The sequence below is a fragment of the Mustela nigripes genome, chromosome 3, assembly GCF_022355385.1.
Source record: "Mustela nigripes isolate SB6536 chromosome 3, MUSNIG.SB6536, whole genome shotgun sequence".
NCBI lineage: Eukaryota > Metazoa > Chordata > Mammalia > Carnivora > Mustelidae > Mustela > Mustela nigripes.
In genome coordinates, this window is record NC_081559.1 from 20397811 (window position 1) to 20411646 (window position 13836).

General features: G+C 40.4%; 1 protein-coding gene across 12 annotated transcripts in view; it reads left to right on the forward strand.

The window, feature by feature from the left end:
* Positions 1 to 13836, forward strand: part of UNC80 (unc-80 homolog, NALCN channel complex subunit) — a 230625-nt gene that overhangs the window by 135185 nt on the left and 81604 nt on the right. For all 12 annotated transcript variants that reach the window (XM_059393393.1, XM_059393382.1, XM_059393389.1 and 9 more), the window contains 3 exons: positions 1086 to 1286; positions 8268 to 8375; positions 10645 to 10783. In XM_059393393.1, coding sequence (XP_059249376.1) covers positions 1086 to 1286; positions 8268 to 8375; positions 10645 to 10783 — 448 coding nt within the window. The remainder of the gene's footprint in view (positions 1 to 1085; positions 1287 to 8267; positions 8376 to 10644; positions 10784 to 13836) is intronic.

Here is a 13836-nt window from a genome sequence, read left to right on the forward strand (position 1 = left end):
CCTTACAGTTCTTATATGTACCCTCCCTTACATCAGTATATACAGGAAGAGCAGGGATGTTCACTGAATCTCAAGAGAGATCTGGATGTTCTGCTCAGACCACACCTATTTTTTTTTTTAACTTTGAAGAGTGTGAGATATTGTTATCTGGGTTTGACAGAGTATAGAGTTGATTATTATTGTTATTTTTCTTTGTCTCAGAGTAAGTAGGTCCTCTTATTCTTGAGGAAATATGTGGCAGCCCTGCGTAATAGGTTTGATTGGCCTTGTCCATGTAGAATTATTTTATGTTCTCCATCCAGTATGGCACACAGTCTCTCACAGTTTAGCTGTTGGGCTAGGTACTGGTTTCATGAAGGATGGATGCATTCAGAAGATTACTCTATGGATATTTAATTAGCCTTGTGGACACTAGAATACTATTGCCTTTTTCGGAGGGCAACTTCAGAAGTTACAAACTCAAAGGTCTTCATTCCTTATCTTAAAAGAACCATATACTCTAAAACAACGGAGTTCTTGAATCCCACTCGGGAAATCTAGGTGATGGGAGGATTTGAGCCATATCGAGCTCCAAGAGCTAGACTGGCTGAAAATCTGGAGAAAAATTAATTTGTAGAAAGGGGAAATGAAGCTCTGTAGTCAGGTTCAGGCTCAGCTGAACGTTATAGGCCAAGGTAGAAGATGCAGAAGTGTTTTCAATTCCACATGGTTTGGCTGGAGTTAAAGATATCCCAGGACTGTCAAAGGCTAGCCAAATCCTTTGGCAGAGAATTTCTCACCAGTCGCTGATCTTCTACCTGACTCCTTCCACAACACACAAGCTGCAAAAATAAGGTGGTTTAAGTTTAGAATCTTCATTTGAAACTGTTGGGAAATCATAACGCTCCACTGTAATTGGTTTAAATTTTCGAGGTCACTTAACCTTTCTTGTTTCAAAAATCTCTTTCTGTCAAGTGTGAATGGAGAGAGCCAAGAGGCCAAGTACATAAAGAGTTGTAACCCTTTGCTTTCCTGAGGGACTCAGTGACTCACCGTGGTTTCAACGCTGATGGCTTGGTTGAGTCTCAGGAACATGTGTGTTCCAGGTCATGATCTTGCTGTGCAATCAGCAGAGCTTCATCTGCACCCACGTCGACTACTGCCACCCTCACTGTTACCTGCACCACAGCCGCTCCTGCGCTCGGCTGGTCAGAGCCATCAAGCTACTCTATGGAGATACTGTGGACTCCCTCCGGGAGAGTAACAGCAGCAGCAGTGTGGCTCTCCGGGGCAAGAAACAGAAAGAGGTGAGTGAACCATCACCTGGTCATATGCCTTTGATAGGGAAGATGATGTCCCAGCAATCTTCTCTAAATACAAATTTCAGGCCATTGCAGGTGTATAAACCAGGTTAGAGATCTGTGCGATTTTGAACAAAGGTAGAAGGTGAACAAAGTAAGACAGGTGCTTTATCTTCGTGGTATCTTTTCCCAGGTTTTGTTTTATTTCTGGGAATGAATATGCATTCATAGGGGTGTGGGTGATGAGTAGGTCATGGTGGTAGACAGAATAATGTCTCCCCAAGAGGTCTTTATTCTAATTTCTAGAACCTGTGAATAGGTTACCTTATGTGGCAAAAGGGATTTTGCCTGAGGGAATAAGGTAGGAATCTTTGAAGGGGGAAATTACTCTGAATTATCCAAGTGGGATCATTGTCATTATGTAGGTCCTTATAAGTGAAAAAGGAGGTATGTGTGTCAGAGTTAGGGAGATGGGACACAGAGGCAGAGGTTGGAGCGATCCAGAGCCATAAGCTGTGGAATGGGGCAGCCCCTAGAAGCTAGAAAGATGAAGAAATGGATGATTCCTTTGAGCCTCCAGAAGGAACCCAGCCCTGCCAATCCACTTTAGATCTGACCTCAAAAACTGTAAGATAATACATTTGTGTTGTTTTGCACCATGAATTTTGCAGTAGTTTATTATAGCGGTAATAGGAAACTGACATGGTTTATCAGTTTCTTATTAAGGAATAAGTAATAAATGGCCCAATTGTTCACAGATAAATAGTAGAGTAATCTAGGTCAAATCAGACCAAAGGAAACTCCTTAAAGAAATTCTTACATTTTCCAAGCATTCAGCTGCTCTTTCTTGACAAGTACACTGAACAGCTGAGCTGGCAGGAGATGAAGACAGTAACCAGGGCTGCTGTGGTCCTGCCGGGAAAGACTTGGGTCACCCACCTGCCCCAGAATAGGCGTGATGGCCAAGACGCCTAACCCCGTGCTGCTGGCCGCCCCTGCAGCTGCTCCTCACAAGTGGTTTTACAAAGAGATTTTGATATAATACCTATTCATTTCAGTGAGCATTCATTGTGCACCTGCTGTTGGTATTCTGGGAGAAGTAAAAAGTAAATAAGTAGAATCAGAGGATCCTTCCCCTAAGGAGTTTGCAAGCCGGGTTTGGTGCGGTGGAGGGAGGGTCATAAAATTCAAATCAAGCAACTGGAGAATATGAGCAATAACAAAAAATATGCAGTTGAGTCATGCAGCAATTTGTAATGTTTTAGCACTCACAAAGGAATTTTTCTTTAAATTATAATACAGTTCATTGAAGAAATTTGGGGTAGTACAAGAGATCCTAAAGAAAAAAAAAAAAAAACTGTATTTCATGCATAAGTGTGCTGTTTGCACACTTATGAAAGATCCAGGATAGGATCTTTCAGTATTTTTTTTTCAAAGCATGTAAGTAATGCTGTAACACAGGTATGTATCACTGACAAAGTGCTTTTTGATTCTTATAAACTTTGTGCAAGAGATACTGTACTCCTCATTTTACAAATGAAGAATTGGAGGCTCAGAGGGGTGAAACGGTCACAGTTCACAACTGTAACGTACTTAGCTAGACTTTTATTCAGAAATATGGAATATCAAATCCAGAGCTTTTTTTTTTTTTTTTTTAAAGCTCTGTTGGAGTATTAGAGATACTCTATTGTATCTCATGGTATTCAGACTACACATATTCTGCAGGAAAATCTTGGGAATAGATCAACGTGGGTAACTTCCTGAGCTGTTAATGATGTCATAAAAAGAACCATAAAGGTACCTATATCCATGTGTGAATATATGTATACAGATATGTAGATATATTTTTATTTAAGTAAGTTCTCCTTCACATGAAAACTCTCTTAGTTTTAGGAGAAAACCACGTATGTTGGAATTAATGTTTGTTGTTCACCCTACATACTCTGAGATTCCTTACTGCTCCAACTATACCATCACCTGTAATCCATACTTTAGTCTTTATCCCGTGAGAAGTGGCGAGCTCTGAGAGTTTTAAGATCAATCTGCCTGCAAAATGGGGCCCCTTGTCTCCCTGTTTCTCCTCTGCCACTTAATTATGAACTTCCGGGGAAGTCTTGCACACTGTTTCCTATGTGGTATCAACCAGAGTTCCTCTTAGAGTGGAGGGACAGTAAGAATTGAACGACCGGCCAAGTGGGCTGTCTAGTTTATGAGTGCCCTCTGCCCCTAGCCCACCAGGGATGCTGGCCGGAGGCGGCAGAAGAGGCTTGCCAACCTCAGGCATGCTTACAGTTTAGGAAGGCAAAGAGAAAGTAAAGCAAGAGTTCAGTGGCCTCTAATCTTAACATATTTAAATTAGTCATGCAGGTGAAGAGCTGAAAAAATGCATTGAGTCTGCTGCAATAAACATTTTATTTTCAAAATGCCAGCCTCCTGTGCAAGCTCTGTTTTGATCTCTCTTGATGTTTCCATTTCCTGGGCTGAATCTCTCACATAAATGAATAATGCCCACATTTCTAGGGCCAAACTGAAAATAGAGTAGGCAATATATCAAGAATAAAAGCAGTGATTCTGATTAAAATTGAGCCTTATGAGCAATTGATATTTCATTCCTGTTTCCTCTTGAATTGGTTTTTATGGCAGAATATATTTGTGGCAGCTAGTACATTTTGTAACCCATGTAACTCTGATCAATCTGCTAATCTACATTTCAATGCTCAGAGACACACTGTACATCCTGTTAGTCTATTTTAGTGCACTTCCAAGCTTGAGGGGTTTTTATATACTGTATATTACCTTCACCAAAATATTCTTTCATTTTTCCTTTATATATGTATCTTGTCCAATGCCATGTTCTAAACAGAGTATATTTTCAGTAAGTGCTTCCTGATGAAAGAAAAGGAGTAGATAAAACAACTTTTTTTTCCTTTCACCCAAAAAGTTTAAAAGGGTACAAGGTGATACGTGCCTGAAAAAAAAAGGAACAGTGACAGTAAATTCTGTGAAGCCAAAGCAAGTGGCAAGGGGCTAGCTGATTTCCTGCAGGACTAATGTTTTTCCAAAGCTTTGGAAAACACTACTATGAGACCAAAACCAGGCTGTAGGTCTTGATTTCATCTGCTAGAATGTCTCCCCATTCAAATTCACATGTCAAAGATGTGTGAGGCCCAAAGGTCTAGGTTACCTTTGGGGAAATAATTAGATTTCTCTTGGCATGAAATATGTTTCCAGGAAGATCTCTTTCCCAGAGAGCTTGGTAAACTGACTCCAGTTTTCTTAAATTTTATCCCTTTTTTTATTTTTTAAGATTTTATTATTTGAGAGAGAGCACACAAGAACATAAGCAGGGGAGGGACAGAGGGATAAGCAGACTCCCCACTAAGTAATGAGCCCAATGTGAGGGGCTCAATCCCAGGACCCAGAGATACTAACCTGAGCTGAAAGCAGACACTTAACCCACTGAGCCACCCAGGCACCCCCAGTTTTCTTGAATTTTAAATACCATATTATTTCCACAATGCTTCCTCATTCGTGGCATTTGTCTACTTTTATGCATACCATGATTTTTTGTTTGCTTGTTTGTTATCAGTCTCTCCTTGTAAGATACGTTGTCCATGAGGGCCAGACATCAAGGGAGTTTTGCTCCGCAGTAAATCCCCAAAGGTTAGCCCAGTTCCTGGCATTTGGTTAACTCCTAAGAAACACTCTTGAATTATTAAATGAATAAATCAATTTTTTATTTAAAATAATTATTATGTCTCTCTGGTCAATAATTTTCCTTGCAAGAAACCCACAGAAACTTGTTCAAATAATTAGTTTCTTCAAAGGACATAGCAGAACGTCATGAAACCAAGGACCAACCTAAAGAGCCAAGCCCCAAAGGAATGGGAACCAAATCTGCTGTCTATATCAGAATCAGCCTAGTTTCTCACCTGTACTTCTTTCTGCATCTACATCTTCTTCCTCATCTCTGTCCCCTGACCAACAACTCCTGTTTTGTTCATCTTGTAGGCTCCACTCTTTCTCTTTGTGATCCAAACATCATTGGATAAAGCCCTGGTCAGTCAAAGGACTGGTTTTGGATTACAAAGTTGATCAACAGTGGTCAGAATGAGGAGAGAAGCCACAGAGCCAAATATGATGAATGTATGTCCAAGCCATACAGAGAGAAGAAAATGTCAGTGGTCCAAGATCTACAGCAGACCACAACAAGCATGCCCCAGGATCCCTGCCACTTCCTGGGGCTGTGTAGCTGCCTCCCCTTGGTAGATTGACTCCACAATGAATGCCATCCTCTATCGGTGATACATTCTGTCCTTTGGTCTTGGATTACTAGTCTTGGGTTTCTTTACATGTACCAGCTTGATGTGTAATTCCAATCAGCATAGGCAACTCATAGTCCAATGAAATTTCTTACTCTTCCATGAAACACTAGTAACAAAATATGCCTTCAGAACTAGCCTTTTCCTGCATCCAGGAATTAGTTCTCTTCTGGCCAAGTTTTACATCGAGTTATAAAAGCCAAAAAGCAACTGATATTAGGCTTGTCAGTCTGAGTAGGGGTCACATCAGTAGAGGTCACACCAGTCACACTTGAGGACTTTCACAGTGTATCCAAGTGCCAGTCACACGAGTATGCATCTTTGGTACCTATCTTTCAAGCCTCAGCAAGTCACTTGAAGAATCACTAGCCCATCCTCCTAGAGTGAAAGCCCTGCTAATTCCCTTCCATTTCCTCTAACACAAGCATCCTAATGATGATGAGACACCAGAACACATAATGCATCCTAGGGAAGTATGCATGAATACCAAATATTTGATACATACTGAGAAGCTTGACATATACCTTCTGTCCCTAGTAAACGAGATTAAACAGAATCCTACATTCCCCAGAGTGTCAGAGGCAAACATGAATGTTCACCCTTTTTCTTCTAAGCTGATTATCTGCCTGATAAAAAACCTATAATTTGGGACGCCTGGGTGGCTCAGTTGGTTAAGCCGTTTCCTTCGGCTCAGGTCATGATTCCAGGGTCCTGGGATCGAGTCCCACATCGGGCTCCTTGCTGGGTGGGGAGCCTGCTTCTCTCATCGCTGCCTCTGCCTGCCTCTCTGCCTGTTTGTGTGTACTCTCTCTCTCTCTATCTCTGGCAAATAAATAAAAAAAAATCTTTAAAAAAAAAAAAAACCTATAATTTAACCAAGAGATATTATTCAAAAGTAACCCTGAAAAAGATAAAATGTCCAGCCAGAGAAGAAAAGGTAAAATATTAACAAAGTTTGAAAATCATATTTTAAATCCTATTTTGAAAATCTTATCTAGTTACCTGGGGAAATATCACAAGATCCTAATAAAATGAGTTGCTTAAAATTTGGGCACTACATATAGGACATCCTCACCATTGTGCTAAGACACACAGAATGAAAAAAAGTCTGAAAGGAACAAAATAACAGCTATCACTGGTTAAGGATTATAGGGGTTTCTGTTTTTTTCTTCCAAGTTTTTCTGTGTTTTCCAGCATTCTGAAATTTGCACATATAGTTTTATAAAAAGAATAAGAGAGATGCCCCTTTTAAAATACCTTGACTTTTTAAAAAGGATGCCAAATACACACCTACATTATGAAAAATTATGGCCATTTGATTTTATTTTATTTCATTTTATTTTATTTTATTTTGCCATGTGATTTTAGAACAGATTCTAAGTTATAAAACAGGCGTGGGTCTTGCTGTATATTGTTTATACATTCACAGAAAAAAAAATGCAATGCATCATTTGAGGGTTTATCTCCTCAAATGATACATGTTCCCAAGTATGTGCCTCCACATTTTTATCTTTAGAAAACACAGTAAGAGCTCGGATTCATTTGTTTTGAAGTAGATTCATTCTAAAAGTTCATTACATACCAGTCACACACCAGATGCATTGTCTTGGGTCTTTTTGTCAGAGTTTTGAAAGACTTTCTTGGAACATTCGTGTACTTTTAGATTTGTCTTTTTTTCCTAATATCTCCATCTATAACACTGTGAAGCACTGTTCAAAATTCTTAAGGAGTTCCGTTTTTTCCTCAGCATTGAGGGAGAAAGTGTTTCATTGACACGGAACTGGAAACATAAATGAGCGTTTATTCTGTGTGGAAGGATGGATTCCCTCTTTGCACAGCCCACAGTGCACAACTAGGGGAATCAAGACTCCGGATAAATAAACAACAGCCTGTCACCATTAGGACCGATCATTCTCTCAGCTGCTCTGTCCCCTCCATCCCTTGGCATTTAGGGAGTTGGAGGAAGAAAGCTGTCTCCTCCGTGCTTATACAGAAGTCAGTTTTATTCTGGACCCTGGTTCAGGAGATAATTTGAAAAAAGAGCTACTGCCTCCTATAGACCAATGTGGTTTTGTTTTTTGTTTTTTGATGATTTGGGCTTTTCTAAGGAAACCATTTTACCTTACAACTTTGGCCTAGATAGTAAGTGCTCCGAACCTGTACTTTCTTGATGAGTCTTTTATTTTTAACTTCCTAACATTCTTTTAGCAAATATATTCTTTCTCCTATGACCAAATGCCCAGTGTGAATCATCCAATCCTGTAAAGGGGCTATGAGAGCGGGTTTTAACGGACTTAATTTTTTAAAAGACGTGTGTTTTTAACAGCTTCATGGAATATGACTTGCTCTGAAATGGAAATCAAAAGGTCCTCGTCATTTCTGACTTCTGCTCACAGCCGGCTTTGTAATTTGGTCAAGGTATTCCATTTCTTTGGACACCAGTTTCCATCTTGGTAAAAGAGGAGTTTGTAGCTAAAGATCCCTGAGCTCCCTTTCATTCCAAAATTAACTGTTTTTACCAATTTCGGAAGGTGTGGGCCTACAAGGCCTACATCGTCCCTCCCATTAGATGAAGACAGTTACTTGGAAAATTTGGGGGGAAACAGTGTTGCTGGCCTTCAAGAGAAGGCAACACTCTTCATCCCCTATCTTATGTTCTTTGCAGTGTTCAGAGAAGTCATGCCTGCGGACACCTTCTCTGAAGAAGAGAGTTTCAGAGGCCAACCTAGAAGGGAAGAAGGACTCGGGGATGCTAAAATACATCAGACTGCAGGTACGGACAGCTGGATCAGAAACATTCACGGAGCCGTAATCAGAAGGGGGTGCCAGATAGCCCATTTACAGTGCTTGAGACATCCAGTGCCGCTCCGCACAGTTAGCATGAAGACCCCTTTAATTGGTGGGGAAGAATGCCACCAAGGGTGCAAACCAAAAAATTCCCTTCTTGTTAGCCAGCCAGCTTCCACAGAGACACGGCTGGAACTGTGCCTCCTCCCACTCTCCCAATTCCATGGAGTCAATCCCCACCAGCACGTGGTAGTGATGCTCCCCACTCTTAGAATGTGACTTTCTGAGTTCAAATCCCACAGCTCCTGCTCTGGCTCTGGGACCTTGGAAAAGTCGCTTAATTTCTCTTGGTCTTAGCTGCCTCATACATATATAAGGTGGGGATTATAACACTAGGCCCATTTCAAAGGATTATTGCATGGATTAAAAGAGATAGAACACTTATCTTCCTTAATTTCCTGGTTGACCCATTCATTCTTTAGTAGGATGCTCTTTAACCTCCATTATTTGAGTTCTTTCCAATGTAGTGAGTTATGGACACTGGGGAGGGTATGTGCTATGGTGAGTGCTGTGAATTGTGTAAGACTGATTGATGATTCACAGACCTGTACCCCTGAAGCAAATAATACATTATATGCTAATTTTTTTAAAAAAGAGAGAGATAATACACTTATCTTCTTATCAAGAGCAAGACACATTGTTACATTGTTATTACAACCTAAGGTCTAAATCATTACACACATTCCCCAAGGTGGGAGAGGGGGTGCCTGTGAAAAATAACTTGTTTTTCTGGAAAGTTTTTTTTCTCTTTAAAGATTTATTTCTCTGTTTTAGAGTGAGAGAAAGAGATAGCACGAGCAGGAGGGGCATGGGGAGAGAATTGTAAGCAGACTCCACACTGAGCACGGAGCCTGATGTGGGGCTCGATCTCATGATTATGAGATCATGACCTGAGCTGAAACCAAGAATCTGTTACTTAACCAACTGTGCCACCCTGATGCCCCTTCTGGAAAGTTTTCAAAATGGTTAAAGACCTAGACTGTCCACAACTTACCCTGATCACCTGAATTATCTGAAATAATGGGGGCACGTGCATAGCTCAGTGGTTGAGCATCTGACTTTTGGTTGTCGCTCAGGTTATGATCTCAGGGTCATGGGATTAAGTGCTGCCTCAATCTCTGTGCTCAGTGGCTACTCTGCTTACAATTCTTTCTCTCTCCTTCTCCCTCTGCCCTGCTCACGCTCGAGCTCTCAGTCTAAAATAAGTAAATAAATTTTTTAAAAAATAAGTATATTATATTTATTATAAATAGGTTAAAATAAATAGAAATAAATAGGTTAAATAGGATTTTTGTGGCATAATCTAGGGCAATAGCCACAATATACAATGTTTCAAAGGGACAACGTCATCCAGGACTACTGGCTTAGAAAACTAACTCTCGGAATGGAACTTCCTTCTAAATTAGAAGCTCCTCATTGGCTGCCATGGGCCATCAGCTCCTAACAGGAAGGAAAACAGGAAGCTTTAAAAATCTACTAACACGGGGGCTCAGTGGGTTAAGCCGCTGCCTTTGGCTCAGGTCATGATCTCAGGGTCCTGGGATCGAGTCCCACATCGGGCTCTCTGCTCAGTAGGGGGCCTGCTTCCCTTCCTCTCTCTCTGTGATCTCTTCCCTTCCTCTCTCCTACTGTGACCTCTCTCTGTCAAATAAATAAATAAAATCTTAAAAAAAAAAAGTCTACTAACACGAAGATATTCTGGCTGGAGTCTTTCTTTTCTCTTAGAGCTTATTCTACAGTTTATTCCTTAGGTAGCTGCAAGATATTTTTGTCATGAAAGCATGATAAAATTAGTATCTTTTAGGGGCACTTGGGTGGCTCAGTGGGTTAAAGCCTCTGCCTTCGACTCAGGTCATGATCTCAGGGTCCTGGGATCGAGCCCCGCGTTGGGGGCTCTGCTCAGTGGGGAGCCTGCTTCCCTCCTCTCTCTGCCTGCCTCTCTGCCTACTTGTGATTTCTCTCTGTCAAACAAATAAATAAATTCTTAAAAAAAATTAGTATCTTTTATAGTTTCCCATTGACAAATAAGATGTGAAGTTTGTCCTACACCATGCCAATAAACATGCCATCATTTTAGAACGTATTTGAAGGTCATTTAAGAAAAGCAGGGAAGGGAGGTGGTACTTGGGTGTCAAGAGAAGTACAGTAATCAGCGGCTTCCAAGGCTTTCAGATGTGATTTCCATCTTTTCCCAGGTGATGAGCCTGTCACCTGCTCCTTTATCTCTGCTAATCAAGGCAGCACCAATTCTGACAGAAGAAATGTATGGAGACATCCAGCCAGCTGCCTGGGAGCTCCTGCTCAGCATGGATGAGCACATGGCCGGGGCAGCAGGTAAGAAAGATCACCCATGACCCTGGTCGCCCCCCATCCCAGTGTTTACGAAAGAAGTGCTTCCATTCCCTTTCACTGCGAGGTCACATCCATAGCAATTGCTAGAACCTTAGAGCCTTACACTCTAGGGAGGGAGGCTGAAGTGCTAAGCACACCCTTTACTTTTTACCCCATACTCTGCACAAGACAGCATGTCTCTCGGAGGCCATTGCCGAATTATTAAAAAAAAAAATTATTTTTCCCAGAACCGACATTTTCACTACATTTCACAAAAGAGAAATTCTTTTTGTGTGTTATGATTTCCCAGATTTACCGTGAACCACCATCATTAACTGTATGAAATCGTATACAAGTAACGTTTTATGTCCAAATTACAATGTCAAAACAAATCTGTTGAAATTTAGGTGACTTATCCAAAGCCACATAGCTAGTAAAAGGTACATGCAAAATGTGGGTTCTTCACATTTTCCACTTCTTGTATGCACACTTTTAGTCATATGGAGTTGTTTTAATTGCAAAAACGTATGTAGTAGAAATTCAAACAATATAGAAGTGTATGAAGCTTAAAGTATTTTCTCTTCCCATGACTCTCAGTCACTCTCAGTGACAATTTTTAAGTTTTTCGGGAATCTTTCTAGGATCATATATATATACATATATATGTGTGTGTGTATATATACATATACATACACATACACACATATGTATATATGTCTATATGTATATACACATATATATAAAATATATCATTCATATATATGCCTAAGTACCAATGTATGTGTTGTTTCCTTTTTCACACAAATAGGACATACCATAAAGACTTTTGAACTTTGCAGTTTTCCTTTATATCTAGAAGATTTTTTTTAAGAGCTTATATGAAGAAAAATCTATCCAAACCAGGCAGCACCAAACTAGAAGTGCTTTAAAGCACTCTGCTAACAGGAGCTCAGGGAGAGGCTTTTGTAGAAAAAGGACAGAAGCAGAGTAAGGCACCTCTTGACCATCTATAGCTAAAAGCCTGGTTGACTGTTTGTGATTGGTTGTCCTTAGCACTATGATTTGTACCCTCAAGGCATTTCCAGGCTTAGATTTTTTTACCTTACATAGGTCACCACAGGATTAGAGCCTCATGATGCCAATGGTCTCCTTATTTAATTAATTTAACAATTACCCCGTTTTGGTCATCCTCTCATATATGAGAGATCATCCAAAAATTTGGTATTAGTGCCACTCTCAGGTATGATTTATGTTGCTCTTGTCTCATTGTGAAACTCATGGGTTATGATGTCAGATCCATAAAATAATTGGGTTTTTTTTGTTCATCTCATTGTCCATCTTTTTGGACACTTCTTCACTGTGTGACCATGTAATGTATGGTTGATGGTTGAGAACATACATTTAAGATGATTGAGAGAACGCAATGCACCAGGGAGACTACAATGACAACTATTAGGAATTAATGCCAAGAGACTGAAGGATGCTTCTCAGCCAGGGTCCCATGAACCAAACCAGCTGTCATCAAATATAGCAAAGAATATACAGGTTCTATCCAGAGGCTTATTTGTTAATTTCTTATATTTGGTACAATACCAGAGACTTTGATCTAGGTGCCACAAGGAGTATTTTACTATCGCACAGCAGATTCTGTGCTCAGTTGAGAAGTAAAGCAATTCTACTATCTAAAACCAATTAGCAAAGAAATATAGAGATTTTGTTGTACAGCTAGGGCCTTAGCAGTAGATCCAGCCATAGTTGCCAGAGTTAAGGAGCACTGTCTCTCCTGCTCATTAACAAAGAGAAAAGCAAGTAGCGAAAAGGCAACAAGAATGAAGATTTAATATTGGAGATGGTGCTCTTGCTCTGTAACCTTGGGAGGGCTGTCCCCACGATGCCATCTGCATCTGAGGAGGAACCTCCCTAGTCAATTTTAGTTTTAGATCTCCAGATGGTGTACACTTCCAAGAGTTCAGAGGACCTCTTTTTTTTTTTTTTTAAGATTTTATTTATTTATCAAAGAGGGGGGGGAGAGAGCGAGCACAGGCAGACAGAATGGCAGGCAGAGTCAGAGGGAGAAGCAGGCTCCCTGCCGAGCAAGGAGCCCGATGTGGGACTCGATCCCAGGACGCTGGGATCATGACCTGAGCCGAAGGCAGCTGCTTAACCAACTGAGCCACCCACGCATCCCCAGAGGACCTCTTTCTAATGAGGGATGTAGACCCACCATTCAAGTCCCTGAAGTTTGGCTGCCATCTGGGTAGTAAGGAGGAGCTGGTATTATCCCTTCCAAGAATGTTCAAGGGCAGTCTTTGTTCTTCGTGATTCCAAATCAGAAGGTGGGAAATATTAGTTTGGTGAATTCCTCCGATATTTGAGGAACTAGAAGAATTCAAGATCCAATTGGGTGTACAGATAAATAACAAAATGTCAAAAATAATGACCAGGACTAGAATCTGATATCTATGAGTATTACAATTTTTTACTGAAACACGTTTTTTTTTCTCTACACTCACCCTCATTTTGATCAAAGATAATCATAGGAAGGCTGATTTGTTTGCTAAAATATGTCTAGCCTCATTAAACATGGCCTGATTATTTATATAAGTACAGTAGGAATAGTGATTGATTCTATAGGCTTTTTTCAAATCTGTTTTGCTAAAGCTTTTTATAAGGAATCTTAGATTGAACTTTTAAAAACATCTCCAGGCAAAGAAACCAAGTGAAGGACTCACCATCAGATTTCACCTAAAATACCTATTGATTTGTCTGAATTCCTCTGTTCTTGAGGTCCCCAGGATATCTTGAGTTTCTTGGGCCTGCCAGGAAATGGTCTTCCTTAGTCACCTGATAAGGCTGCTGGGAATCCTGTAAGCAAGATACCAGGCCAGTTTTTCCAATGCATTTTTGTTGGCTCCATAAAGTCAACCTTAGTCATTTCAAACAGTCTGGTCATATCTGATTTTATAAATCTTCTCAAATAGAACATTAGTCAAAGCCTTGGTAATAAAACCAAAGTTTCCAGTTTTTCCCTATTATTCAAAAACAGATTCTTATTG